Consider the following 14,886-nt stretch of genomic DNA (forward strand, 5'->3'; position numbering starts at 1 on the left):
TGTACCTCTAATCTGCAATGGATATGAGGTGGTTGGAAAGAGTTCTCCTTCTTTTGCTGGCTTCTGGAACACTATTCCTGCCTGGTATGGATACAGGCGGCTACATGGGTATAGTGTATTCACAGGATCAGCTCATTGGTCAACAGTGGAGAGAGGTGAATCCACAGGGATCTTAGGAGAAGGTACTGTACAGGTGAATCCACAGGGATCTTAGGAGAAGGTACTGTAGAGGTGAATCCCCAGGGATCTTAGGAGAAGGTACTGTACAGCAGGGTTTCCGTTAGAAAAAATTGTTGCCGGTCTCCGTGTCCTGCAAGATTTCAATCTACCGGACAAATGAGATTAATTCCGGTCATAGTTTATTGAGCTTAAAAACAATTGATAGGCAGGCTATATAAAGAATGACATCCTCAAGGCATGTAGATTTATAATATTTTAACTTAAAACTAGGCTACTTTTGCGTATACAGTCATTAATATATTCCAAATAAAATAAGTCCCTCGATACTCCGTGCTGCTGCTGACTTGAAATAAAATAGACCGTGTCTGTGGGCAGTCGGCCCGACACTAAACAGCAGTCTGTTATAATCACATTTTTATGAGCTAACGAATTCCGTTATATTGGACATTTGTATTAATTATATCAAGCGAAGAACTGAGAAAGCAGAGAGAGACGGCAACATTATCGTGTGGTTCAACGTTGCGTGATCGCTGAAACCAATGCCGATCTCCGCCTCCCAGCGAGGCGTTGGACGAGTCCCAGTGGTGTGCAGCTGCAGAGCCGCAGAGCCAGCGGTGCTTTCAGGTCCGGTCTGGGGACCGCTTAGCAGCGCCACCCACCCAACAGCTGAATAGCCAATGGCTGAATTGGAGTATTGCACTGTGCGAACACAGCTCTGTGTGCTCTGCGGCTCTGCAGTTGCATGCTTCTCGCAAATCCAGCAACAAGCTCCCGCTGACACATCGTTGTCATTATTAGACATGCTTGGTGAAGCAACAATGAAACAAATGTAACTATTTTAATACAATTCAAATTGTGCTTAGAGGGAATTATTTTCACATGACATTATATTTAAGATATTTAAATATGTCGGACTTCAACAGATTTTGCCGGTCAAAAACCGGTAATTACCGGACAACGGAAACCCTGCTGTACAGGTGAATCCACAGGGAACTTGGGAGAAGGTACTGTACAGGTGAATCCCCAGGGATCTTAGGAGAAGGTACTGTACAGGTGAATCCACAGGGATCTTAGGAGAAGGTACTGTACAGGTGAATCCACAGGGATCTTAGGAGAAGGTACTGTACAGGTGAATCCCCAGGGATCTTAGGAGAAGGTACTGTACAGGTGAATCCCCAGGGATCTTAGGAGAAGGTACTGTACAGGTGAATCCCCAGGGATCTTAAAAAACATTTTAAATATATAAAGTTGTAAGGCAGATGAGCGACGACAATAAGCCTTTGTCGTCAAAATATGCATCTAAATGCCACAGAACCATATTCACCTCGGACCACGTTTCAGAGCCGGCGGCACAGAATCGGATGTGATAGATCAGATGCGACACGTAGGCTTTAGCTATTGGTGACGTCCAGCTGATCAGCAGGGAGGTGGTGAAGTTCTCCTCGGAAATCACCTTCGAGTTGGCCGGGGGATTTGTTTTCACTGTAAAAAAGAAGATGGAGAGTGTGAAACTACTATATCAGGGATGGAGAGTGTGACACTACTATATCAGTGATGCCTGTTAAAGAGAAGATGGAGAGTGTGAAACTACTATATCAGAGATGCCTGTTAAAGAGAAGATGGAGAGTGTGAAACTACTATATCAGAGATGCCTGTTAAAGAGAAGATGGAGAGTGTGAAACTACTATATCAGAGATGCCTGTTAAAGAGAAGATGGAGAGTGTGAAACTACTACAGTATATCAGGGATGGAGAGTGTGAAACTACTATATCAGGGATGACGTTGGTCATCAATACTAATACAGGGTCAGATCCATCTCAACAGTGTGGAGTAGGGGTGTAACGATACATAGATCTGATACATATTAAACAAATTTTATGTATTAAAATGTTTTATATACATTATGTATGTCCCCTATATATATATATATATATATATATATATATATATATATATATATATATATATATATATTAAGGCTGTCAAATATATCGCGTTAATATCGCGTTAACTCCCGATTCTATTAATGCCACTAATTTTTTTAACTCAAGATTAACTAAAAAAAAAAAAAAAAAAAAAATTTTTACTAGACTTCACTCAGGTGTATTATTGATACTCTCATTGATACTATGTTTGTTTCTGAAGTGTGTGTGTGTGTGTGTGTGTGTGTGTGTGTGTGTGTGTGTGATATATAGAGAGGGGGATGAGAGAGATGAGGAAGGGGCAAAAGAGAAAGAGAGCTGGGAGTGTGTGTGTGAGGGAGAGAGGGGGGTGTGTGATTAATCAGCCCTTGTGTGTGTGAATGTAACAAGTTCCTAACGTTTTCTTTCCCCTATTATTTCATGCACACTTTATTCATTGTTTTAAATTATTATTTTCGTTTAAGTTATTTTGTGCATCACTCTGTTTTGAATTTGATGCAAATTTGCAATGCATGAGGGTCATCCTTTTGTGTTAAATGGCTGCATAAAGCAAGCATTTGTTGACTCGCATGTTGATAAGAGTATTAAAACTTGGAACTTGAAAAAGATCTGTTTAAGGTAAAAAAAAATGTAAAAAATAAAAATGCGATTAATTTGCGATTAATCGCGAGTTAACTATGGACAATCATGCGATTAATCGAGTTAAATATTTTAATCGTTTGACAGCACTAATATATATATAACACAAGCTTGGTTTGGCTCAGGAAAATACATATATATTTTTTAATTCGTAAACAATGAAAATTTGCCTTAACCCTCTAAGCCTACATAGACAAAGGTTTGCCTGGACATAGTGTAGTGTTGTATTTTTGCCATTTCTCAGCGTATTCTTTGAGTCAGTATCAAGTGTTATACCTTTTATGATTCAGGGGAACCTACTCTTTATTTCTGGTGCATTGTAAAGTCACCACCACACATTACATTTGTGTGAGCATTAGGGATGGGTACATTTCACATTTGAACCACTACGGTACCGGTACCTGTGAATCGATACCGGTACCCAACGGTACCTTTTTTCGGTACTTTAGTCTAAAAAAAAATTATTTACCTACCTCAGTCGTGAAAAAAAAATCCTAACTTCAAATAACTACAATTTCGACCGTTTTCGGCTTGCCATTGCTCCAACTGCTTTGTTGTTGAATCAAGTCAAATCCTAGGTAAGCATATATTGTGCGTGTGAACGTTGACATGAAAAGAAAAAAGTTAAAAAAAAAAAAAAAAAAGTTAAAAAAAGTTAATTTTTTATTTTTTTTCTCTGTATCTCACTTGAGTCGATACTCGGTAGTACCGACGTGTTTCGGTTTGGTACCTCAAAATAACCGAATTCGGTACCCATCCCTAGTGAGCATACAATATTTGACGTAAAGAAAACACCCAGCGAAAAAACCTTCCGTTTTGTAGAATAACTTTACAACATGTAAAGTTAAATGTAGGTGTTTTGAGCCTCCATGTGAAATTCGGTGCCAATACACCTTTTCCTCAGTGAGTGACAGCCATTTATTTTGATATTGTCCTGGGCGCATTTTTTTAGCAGACAATGTGAAAATCTAAGTTGTCATGTAAAATAATCACATGTTACTGACACACCATCACCAACAAGCAGTATTCCTCTCTCCTCATCTCCAACATTGATGCAATATATAAAGAGAAGTCTACAACACCAGTTAGTTACCCCCCCTGCTTACCTAGCAGACCTCCTCACCCCCTATACCAACGTCAGGGCCCTCAGATCGGCTGACAAGGGTACCTTAACTACCCGGTCCAATTTCAAGTCTATGGGGGGGGGGGGGGGGGGGGGGGTGCGTGCTTTTGCGGTCGCAGCCCCTGACCTCTGGAACGAAAGGTTATGACTAACCTAGTTATATGAGTACTGGCTGAGTGTCTCGCTCTTCGCCATACCGAGATATACCTCATCTCCAGTACCTACTGTACTTCATTAACGAAAACAATGCACCCATGCACTTGACCAGGCCCCGCCCCAGTGTCCCCTATAAGACACCGGACATGGTCATACTCGCCCTTCCTCGGGAAAAAGTTTCCATCATAGAAAACCCAACCAAGGGACCTCAGGGCGCTGCTAAGAGCGAGACGCTCAGCCAGTACTCATAACTAGGTTATAGTCATAACCTTTCGTTATATAGCGTACTGGCCAATTGCGTCTCGCTCTTCGCCATACCGAGATATGGGGCAGAGCAGACGCGTGGCAGGACAAATGTACCCACTGAGGACCCGCAAGCCCTACCACCAGGGGGGAGGGGAGTCCCGTCCACCCGCCCTTCCTAGTGAAGAGGGGGCGGCAGTCAACTCCACCAAAGTGCGAAAAAGAGGGAACTAGAGACCCCTAAAAACGCACAGCACAGGCGGGACCACGTGTGACACATCACCCCGTGGCACACACCCACACACCCCTGCTAACCCACCGAAGGGCGGGACGCAGGGGAGGTCCCAGACCTCAGAACCGCCTGGGAAAACACCATTTGAGGACCAGAAGGACCGCCTTCAATTCCAACACATTGAATGTAGCGCAGACCGGGCAGCATGGTCTTGCCAGCTGCCCCCTACTGCGTTGGCCCAACGCGTCCGTCCCCCCAGTGACGTGATGAGACCGTGACGTGTGACAGCCTGCTGCCCATGGGGACCCCGCTGGTGAGGGCGAGGTCCCCCAGTACTGACATGGGAACCTTAGCCGCTTCCACTTGCCTCTCACCGGGTCTATTTCCATACTGGAAAACCACCTCTGTATCCTCCTCATGAGGTGAAGAGGAGGCCAAGAGGGACCACGGAATGAGCAGATGCCATCATACCAGGCAGGCGCATCACGGACAGCGGCGTAACCGGCCTAGGACGGAACCTCCTGAGAGTGCCGAAAACACGCTCTGAGAGGGATGCCCATATAGACCTTGAGCTTAGAATAAGCCCAAGTACTCCACCCGTTGACCAGTCTACAGCAAAACCCAGGCTGGTGAGGAATTCCACCACCTGCCTCGTATGAGACCTGACGATCTACCAGAACGTCGTCCAGGGCAGAATACACTTCGTTACCCCTGACGACGCAGAGGCCCCAGTGCGGTCTCCACGCACTTGGTGAAGATGCGGGGAGCCAGATAATAGCCAAACGGCAGCCTCTGGTACTCATACGCTAAACCCTGCAAAGGAAGCGTAGGTAAGCCCTAGGATGGAAGATCGGGGATGCGAATACGCATCCTACAGGTCTATGGAGGAGAACCAGGCCCCCACCTGACAGCGTTCAACAGGTGGGAGACGGTTCAAAATGCTGAACCTTCCATGGGACAGGTCCAGCATGGGTCTGATACCACCTCTCCGGATTTCTCGGGCACCAGAGAATACCGGGAGGAAACGCCACGTATCGCGTCCTCCTTTGGGACCACGACGATGGCTTGCTTCGCCCACAGAGATTGGATCTCGTTGGCCAGAGCGGTCACTGCTGGTGACCCTGACAATAGGGTCTGTACCAAACCTGAAAACGGGTGGGGTTGTGTAAACACAAGTCCCCGCCTCAGCGTTCTCTCCATCCACCTCGACATATGGTACTACTGTAGCCATATGTGATGATACTCCCAAAACGCACCCGCCGCCATTTGGCGCTGGTCCGCTAGGAACTGTAGATAGGCGGCCCGGTCCCGCCCGCTGTGCGTAGCCAACCCTGGACCCGCTAACCGTGCGAGCAGAGCGTTCCGTGGAGTCGGGACATCGGACCCTGACACTACCCACGAGGCAATCGCACCCAAGGGGGGACCCCCGACAGAAAGGGCCGGTTTGATACGGGAGAAGCTGACATCATACTAGGTGACAAAAGCTCCCCCACTGAACACCCAGGGATTAAAGCAAAAAAAAATCTCCTGACTGAACTTTTTTTCTGGCCAAGTCATATTCTTATTTTAACCTCCACTGTATTTTATTTAATAGCGTTAGCGTTTTAAGGGAGCCTACTTGTAGAGCCTACTGTCCTGACTGTGACTATAGACCCTACTGTTGTGTGCTGGAGAGCGTGAATGCAAGTCTTGTGGCTAGCTTCTGATTGATGGCGAGCTAGCACCCTTTTCCCATTACTTTGAACCATGAACTAAACGGCTTGTTATCATACAAACAAGGGACTAAACACGTTTCGCAATTATGCCACAACAACAATGGACAGTCTCCTCCCCACCATTTGTATATATTTTTTTACCACCCACTCACTCACCCCCTCCTAATGTACAGTCTCCTCCTCATCATATGTATATATTTACTGTTAGGATCTCTGGGTAACAGTACTGTATATTTGCATATCGTATATGTGACAAATGTAACAGTACTATTACTATATACCTGTAAGAGTGTAATAATAATAATAATAATTACTTGGATTTATATAGCGCTCTTCATGAGACCCAGAGCGCTTCACAGAGTCGATTATTCGTTCATACACAGTCATACCGGTGGTGGTAAGCTACAATTGCAGCCAGAGCTGCCCTGAGGCAGACTCACGGAAGCGTGGCGAATAATCAACGCCTACGGCCCCTCCGACCACCACCAACATTCATTCACATGCATACACATTCATACGAGGCAAGTAGGTTAAGTGTCTTGCCCAAGGACACAACGGCAGTGGCATGTATGTCCCTATGTCATAAATGTCATGATGTCATGTATGTTGTGTATGTCATAAATGTCACTATGAATTGAAAATGGGGGACCCTGATGATGTAAACAAGACAAACGCCTTTCTCTGGTCTGCATCCCCTTAACAATTGTGTGTATTGCTACTGGATTTACAAGATCCAGAGTGAATGAATGAATGAAAACTTTATTTAATACACGAGACCCTCTTCTTGGGACCAAGTAAGGTTTTGTCGATAATCCAATGTACAGTTACAACCCCCCCCCCATCCCACCCACCCAACCACCTCCAATGTACAGTTTCTTCGTCAAATGTATATACTATTTTTAGACTATTTTTGTATCACAAACAATAGGCTACTGTATTTGTAAATCTGGTATGTCATAAATGTATAGATGTAGCAGTATTGTCTATCTGTATGTCATGTGTGTCATATATGTTATGATGAATTGAAAATGGGGGACCCTGATGTAAACAAGACGAAAGTCTTTCTCTGGTCTGCATCCCCTTAACAAGTGTGTATTGAGCTGTACTGTATTGTGCAATCTGTTAATAACAATCAATCAATATTTAACAGATTGCAAAATGGGTACAATACAGTACAGCTCAATACACACAATTGTTAAGTGTTCCACTCGACGGGGTCAGTACCGACCCCTTTTGACCTTATTATCATATAGGCATATTTTTATGAAGATGAAAATAATTTGTGATTTTAAAATCAACCGTTTTCAAGTAGAAACATCACTACTATGTCACAAATACATGTAGAATGTAAAACGTTAGGTTGGCAATAGTTTAGCAATAGGTTAAAAGTGTACTTATATCATTTTAAGTTTTCTATTTGCGATCGTCTATTTTGACCCGGAACCGGAAATGGAAATGTTGAACCATGGGAATTGTAGTTTTTTGTAGAGGAGATCGCTAGCTATCTTCCAGCGTTGAAATTTCTCCGATCTACACTTCCTGTCACATACTATGGTGGTTCAAAGTTCAGCGTTCTGAATGAATCATATCAATAATTGTTATGATTCGCGATAATAAGCTACAAAAGGTAACGTTTTTGACAAATATTGAAACGCAGTCAGTTTCTCCACACTATTGTTAACATGTAGGAAGAATTAGATCTGAAATTAGTTTCAAAATGGTTACACTGTGGGGGAAATAAGATAGTACAGTCGATTACAATAAATATCAGTATCTGTTATTATGCAAGCCTGGTGATACTATATCCAAATTGAACTCGGCCATTTGAAAGATACTATATGTATATATATATAAATGTGCGAATTGGCTATAATAAGGTAATGTATAAGCATATATTCTATATTCTATAATAATATTTCAAATTGCATTGGTCCGGATGGGAGAATTCAGTACTGTATATACAGAACCTTCAGTTTGATCATCTTCCCTTTATTAATTTCCTTAGATCTTTTGTACACATGATCTCAAGAGGGTACTGAATGAGCTCAGTGGCAGTTTTTTAAGTTTAGTCATTATTATCATGGTTTTATTCACTGTCAAAGATGAAAAGAAAAATCATAATTCATATTTTCCTTTGTTTCATCACAATTTAAGCAAGCCTAGTAATAGACACAATATTTCTGACACTGAGAATACATTCATTGAGGTCCATAGATGTTCCTAGATACCAAGAATATGCAAATAGCCCTTGTAGAAGTGGAGCAATATTCCATTTACCTAGGTATACATTTTATGCAGATTTTCACCTGGGGTGGAACAGGTTAAGGGGATGCAGACCAGAGAAAGACGTTCGTCTTGTTTACATCAGGGTCCCCCGTTTTCAATTCATAGTGACATACATGACATACAGGTATATAGTAATGTTACATTTGTGACATATATGATATGCAAATATACAATACTGTTACCCAGAGATCTCCCGGACAAATGGGAGAAAGACGTTTATTGAGCTTAAAAACAATTGATAACGCAAATAACGTTCTGATTAACAAAGTCATTCGTTTTGTGGCATTAACGTTACCTAGATTTATCAACATTCATACATTTATCAGAAAGCGAGCGGTGTAAGCACACACACGAAACAACACCACCAACAACAAAGACAACAGCACAGTGCTTGTCGCGTAAATAACGTTCTGATTAACAAAAGGCATTCGTTTTGTGGCATTCACGTTACCTAGATTTATCAATAGCAATAGTAATATATATGTTTCTTTAGACTAGAATAAGTCAAATTAACTTACGGTCTCGTAAAAGTTGCCGCATGTAGTTGATGAGTCAAGTTTACTCGCGAGTAGAGCTAGACGCTAGAGAGCAATGGCGGAGTTTCAGAAACGCTAAAGAAAATGGGCGCTTCCCATTGGTGCTAAGCACAGCGGAGGCGGGTGAAAGGGCTGTAATCTCAGAACAATCTCGCATTCTGGTCGGTTGCATTTGCCTGAGAATTTGCCGATTGCTCGCAAATGACTGCTTGGTGCGGCCGCGGTAGGGGGAAAAAAGGATATTTGACGCCTCTGATTGGCTCAGGTTAAAATCCGTCACGACTCCGAATCAAATGACGGAATCTCCAAATCAAATGGACGGATATCCGTCCCAAGACGGAACGCTTTAATGCCTGAACACCCCTCCAGCATGGACAGCTGAGGAATTGTTCTACAGCTGGACATGCAAGGTGTGAGGCCCCCACACTGCCCGATAGGGTGCGTTCCTACACACCGTAGCCCTGCAGTGATATTACTACCACCCAAATCACGCGCGCCTGCCAGACCACTGCCGGTCTTCCGGGAGTGGGAGGCACTAACGTGATACCCGGCCTGGCGAAGGCAAGGTCGGGGGAACCCGCACTGTTTGCCCCAAGAGGTCTCGAGCCCCCCTGCTGACAAGCTTTGTAGTTGACAGACGTAACACCAGGCTCAACCAAACACAGACGCAGAACGTGTGGCGTGGGAGCCGCTTGACAGCACAACATTCTCACGGACAGACCCATAAACACTATGCAACAACCATCAAATGCACACAGCACACACATCCACACACTCACTTTAAACAAACAACACACTGCAGCACCCACTCTCCACACTTTAGATCACCTAAACACACTTTATATTTATTGGTAAAGGATTTGCACTACAACTCGTACACCTTACTGTAAATTGTACCTAAATTGTACCTCATCCCATTTCTGCTTTGCACTATATAGCAGGGCTATTCAACTAAATTGTTCAGGGGGCCACATTGTCAGAAACCCAAGGGGCCAGGGGCCGGACTGCCACGGCGCCTCCCCGTGCTATGAATATATGTACACTTGACACAACACGCAACCACATTTTCACAACTTTTATTTAACTACATTGCAAAAGTAGTATACTTTAAAAAAAAAGTGCTTCATTTATGTGCCACATCTGCAACATTTCCTGCAAAAAGTGCTTCATTTATGACTGTGCAACAACTGCAACATCTCCTCTTCAACATTTCAATATAAAAATAAAATAAAAAACAAACAAGTGCATGATGTGCATCTGAACATTCTAACATCAACACTTGAACAAAAAAACACATTTATAGTGCAGCTGTGCTTATGAAAAAGTGCTTCATGTCTGTGCAACAACAGCAAATCACAGCATCTTATTAGCACTTATTGTCCACTCTTAACTCTCAAACATCAGGGGGGTGGGGGGCAGACAGGCCTAGCCTACATACACACATCTAATGAGAGCGATTGCACTTCTTTGACTGGGCAATGGCAGAGAAAGAGGGTTCATAGGAAGTGAGGGCTACCCGCAAACAGTGATGCAAATGCTCATTTGTCAAGGAGGCACGGTTGCTTGTTTTAATGGCATTCATGTGAGAGAAACTGGATTCACAGGTGTATGTTGAGCCAAACATTGTTAGCACAGATATTGCCAGCGTTTTTATTTTGGGGAATGTCTTGACATGAATACACTTTATCCAAAATGTTGTGGTGGATTCATTCTCAAGTGCCTGCTTCAGAGCAGATGATGCTTGCATGTCAATTATTTCAAGTTGCAGGAGACCTTCATCAATGTGAAGTGATGCAAGGAACTCTTGTCCTTTTGTGGAAATAGCAGCTACATTGGCAAATGGGTTACTCACAAAATGCATCAATTCTCTGGACATGTCAAATTCATCAAATCGACTTGCAAAGTTTTCCCTCAATTTATCAATGAAATCTGTCATTAATTGAGTGACTTTTGGCTCAATTGTGCGTGTTAACGTTGACATGAAAAAAAAAATGTAATTAAAAAAAAAATTATTATCATGTAATCTTTGGCGGGCCGGTCAGAATCATCCCGCGGGCCGGATCTGGCCCGCGGGCCGCCAGTTGAATAGCCCTGCTATATAGTATTGTATATTAGTATATTGCATAGTATATTGTATATTGTATGGTAACTCAGTTACTTCTAGTCTGCATCGAACATTGTACGTCTATACTGAACACTGTGACCTCTATTTTTACTTCTTTTTACATGCTACTTTATTTTATTTCATACTTATCTTGTCTAGCACAGTCTCTGGAGCGTAACAGTAAGAAGCATTTTGTATAAAAGTATTCTGTACTTCTGTATGACAACTATTAAAGAAACTTGAAACTTGAGTCTCAGCCATCAACTGGGTGTCAGCCCCTGTCCCCATGAGAAGCGAAACGTGGGGCCGCTTGCGCTTCATTGAAGACACGCGACCCGCAACCAAAAGAAACAAATCAGAGCCCTTATCCCGCTGGTGTTGGGGGGGGGGGAAGGACCGGAGAGCGAGACAGCTAGACGGCGACGGCTTTTTAGGGCGTGCTCATCTAATGTAGCCGATCCCTCGGCCGCCAAGGCTGTCGGCCTTGCAGTCACCTGTTGACGTTGTACCCAGGGTACCTCAGGCGGGGGAAACATGGCCGCTGGTTGAGGGCCTCGCCACAGCCGCTGGCGAGGCCGTGGTCTCACCTCTGGCTGCGCGGTGTGAGGCGGTGTGGGGCCTAGGTCAAATACCGCCCGCGCTCCTGCGGAAAGACCAAAGTCCCTCTGCGGAGAGGGGAGCCCTGAGGAGGGAAAACATTTCTCACCCCCTCAAAGGGAGACTAATCCAACCAAGATGTCTGTAAACAAGCGTTGACAGCATCCTAGCCCTCCCTGCGGTTATAGCTTGCGGCTAGGTCAAAGCTAATAACGTCAAAATCTCGACGCGATGTTTCGATGTCGGCTGGCCTTCAAGGCCCCGCCACCGACACCATTTTTGACAGAAAAAACAGCAATTCGAACAATGTTACTAATCGCTGCTAATTCTATACCGTGGCGGTATAGGCTTAACAGCCCACCAGCCACCCGCCGGGCCGACTCACCTCATGGCGTCGGCCGGGCGGGGCACTGTTCCAACATGCCAGAGGCAAAGGACTGATGCCACCTGCTTCACAAGCACCAGTGGTGATTGCAACCAGCAACCTCCACTGTGGTGTGCACCCATGGGGTGGGGTTAATGAATAAATTAACTAAAACTCCACCAACACACTGCAGAATGGGCTAGCCCATACACACAATGTTAAGGGGATGCAGACCAGAGAAACACCAGTCCCGCACACCATTCATAGATTCACAAAAAGCACACCAGCCCTAGGCCTCAGCCCATTCACCCATGAAAAAGGTAAACAAGCCCCCGTCAAAACTCCCAACAGTAGACACCGATTGACCGTCAGCATGAATGGTTAAGAGGAGGGAAGACCTTTTTTTAAAAAGACAGCCCTCAGCGGGGAATCACAAAAGAACAGTAACCCAGCATCGTAGCATAGCATTAGCCGCTTACCTGGGCGCGACCTAGCCACGACAGCTAGCCGCCGCGCGACGTCCCTCGATCCGCTGTCAGAAGACAAGGAAACCCCAGGACAGGCCCGATGCGCTGTCAGAACGTGCCGAGAAGATTCCAGGGGCTGGCAAATCTCCGGCGAAAACCCAACATTGTTCAACTTCTCTCTGCATATCATAACAACTAGTTCATGGAATGCACTGCAACGTCCATGATGGAAACGAAAAAGAGGAAGGGCGAGTATGACCATGTCCGGTGTCTTATAGGGGACACTGGGGCGGGGCCTGGTCAAGTGCATGGGTGCATTGTTTTCGTTAATGAAGTACAGTAGGTACTGGAGATGAGGTATATCTCGGTATGGCGAAGAGCGAGACGCGATTGGCCAGTACGCTATATAACAGCATCCCCATATCCATCAAATCTGCCCCCTCCATCGAGTCTTTTAAATCTAAACTCAAAACCCACCTATACCGCCTGGCCTTTCCTGACTCACTCTGACTCTTGCCTTGCTTGTTGACGTGTTGTTTTGTTTCCTTGTCTATCCGTTGGTTGTTTTTATTTTCTGTTTATTCTATACTTTTCTATGTTCTTAGCTATGTGAAGCACTTTGGTTGACAAGTGTCTAAATGTGCTATATAAATACATTTGATTGATTGATTGATTGATTACAACATGTTCGGTTTCACCAACATTTAGTCATTTAGCTGCCTCCAACTGCCTCCGACTCACCAAACTTGTTGGCGTTAGCTTCCAGATGCTCCGACTGGACGGACCCCAGGTCGTTGGCGGCCGTCACCCAGATCTCCAGGCCCATGTGGTGAGGGAAGATCTCCGGCAGAGTTATGTTGCCGCTGTTGTTCCGTTTCACCACCACTGACAACGGCTCATAATCATCGCTGTTGGAAGAAATAACGATGTTCAGTCGACAAATGTTGATGTGGAATCATGCTCAAGAGAATTTCCTGTTCCACGGGCGTGCAAAGCCTATTTAATTACTACGATGTAAAAACAAACATGTAAGACAAAGCAGTCTTATTTCTACTGTACAAGTAAGCTAGCGACCACTGCTGTCCCTGTTGTCATTCTGAGGAGCTCAGTCTAAATAGTAAACTGCTGAGGACCTCAGTCTAAATAGTAAACTGTACTTCTGAGGACCTTAGTCTAAATAGTAAACTTATAAAAAGTATAAACAAACTACCGCAGTACAGATCTAGCTTGCTGGAAGAAAGATTCTCAACATTCTGTGAACAGTTGATCAAACTACACAGAGAAATGAGAAATAGTTCCTTTGCTGATCATTTGAAAATGACAACATTAGCTCAGAAAAAACAAGTATCTTTGACTCAGAAAAATTAACAAGTATCTTTGACTCAGAAAAATTTATTACACAGGATAATATTGCCGTTTGTTTATACTTTGATACTTAGACTAGGTCCTCAAAATGAATGGAAGTGAATGATGATCCTGTTGGGAGGGAATGGTGGTGTTGACAGTGGATGGCGGGGACAGCAGTGGTCACTAGGACAGGAGTGGTCACTAGGACAGCAGTGGTCACTAGGACAGCAGTGGTCACTAGGACAGCAGTGGTCACTAGGAGGACAGCAGTGGTCACTAGGACAGCAGTGGTCACTAGGACAGCAGTGGTCACTAGGACAGCAGTGGTCACTAGGACAGCAGTGGTCACTAGGACAGGAGTGGTCACTAGGACAGGAGTGGTCACTAGGACAGCAGTGGTCACTAGGACAGCAGTGGTCACTAGGACAGCAGTGGTCACTAGGACAGCAGTGGTCACTAGCTCACTGTGGATGATTTCAGATGAGGCGCTAAGGGGTTATATGCAGGGTGCAAACCATGGGGGAGCTAGGGGAGCCATGGCTTCCCTAGATGAGACATCAGCTCCCTTGAAAACATGATTTGTGAATTTTTGGGGGGTCTCTAAAATACTGACAATAATCTTGCAATTACCATTCGGAGTGTGGCGGCGCTGCAGCCTGCAGGCACAAATCAAACTTCACCCGCCGTTTTAAAAGAAAGAAAATACAGGTATTCAGGATAATGTCGAAAGTCAAACGAAAAATCAAAGAAGTAAGCCTTCTAACCAATTTTGGTTTTACAAAGAAGGCGAAGCAGCCAGTCGACTCGACTGAGCAGGAGCCGGTAGGAGCATCTACTTCTTCAATCGCAGACCATTTTTAATTGACTGCTGGCGACGCTAACAACCTGCTGCGGGGACTACTTCTGTGACGCTAACAACCTGCTGCAGGGACGACTTCTGTGACATGCAGATTTTGAGAATTGGGCAGATCTTCA

At 44.4% G+C, this 14,886-nt stretch overlaps 1 protein-coding gene across 2 annotated transcripts in view; it reads right to left on the reverse strand.

Annotated features, from left to right (window-relative positions):
- The window catches only part of il6st (interleukin 6 cytokine family signal transduce), a 98,810-nt gene that overhangs the window by 64,958 nt on the left and 18,966 nt on the right, over positions 1 to 14,886 (reverse strand). For both annotated transcript variants that reach the window (XM_084326478.1, XM_084326477.1), the window contains exons 5-6: positions 13,306 to 13,472; positions 1,505 to 1,662 (exon numbers count right to left, since the gene is read on the reverse strand). In XM_084326478.1, the coding sequence (XP_084182604.1) occupies positions 1,505 to 1,662; positions 13,306 to 13,472 (325 nt within the window). The remainder of the gene's footprint in view (positions 1 to 1,504; positions 1,663 to 13,305; positions 13,473 to 14,886) is intronic.

Source organism: Notolepis coatsorum, assembly GCF_963971535.1.
Source record: "Notolepis coatsorum genome assembly, chromosome: 12".
NCBI lineage: Eukaryota > Metazoa > Chordata > Actinopteri > Aulopiformes > Paralepididae > Notolepis > Notolepis coatsorum.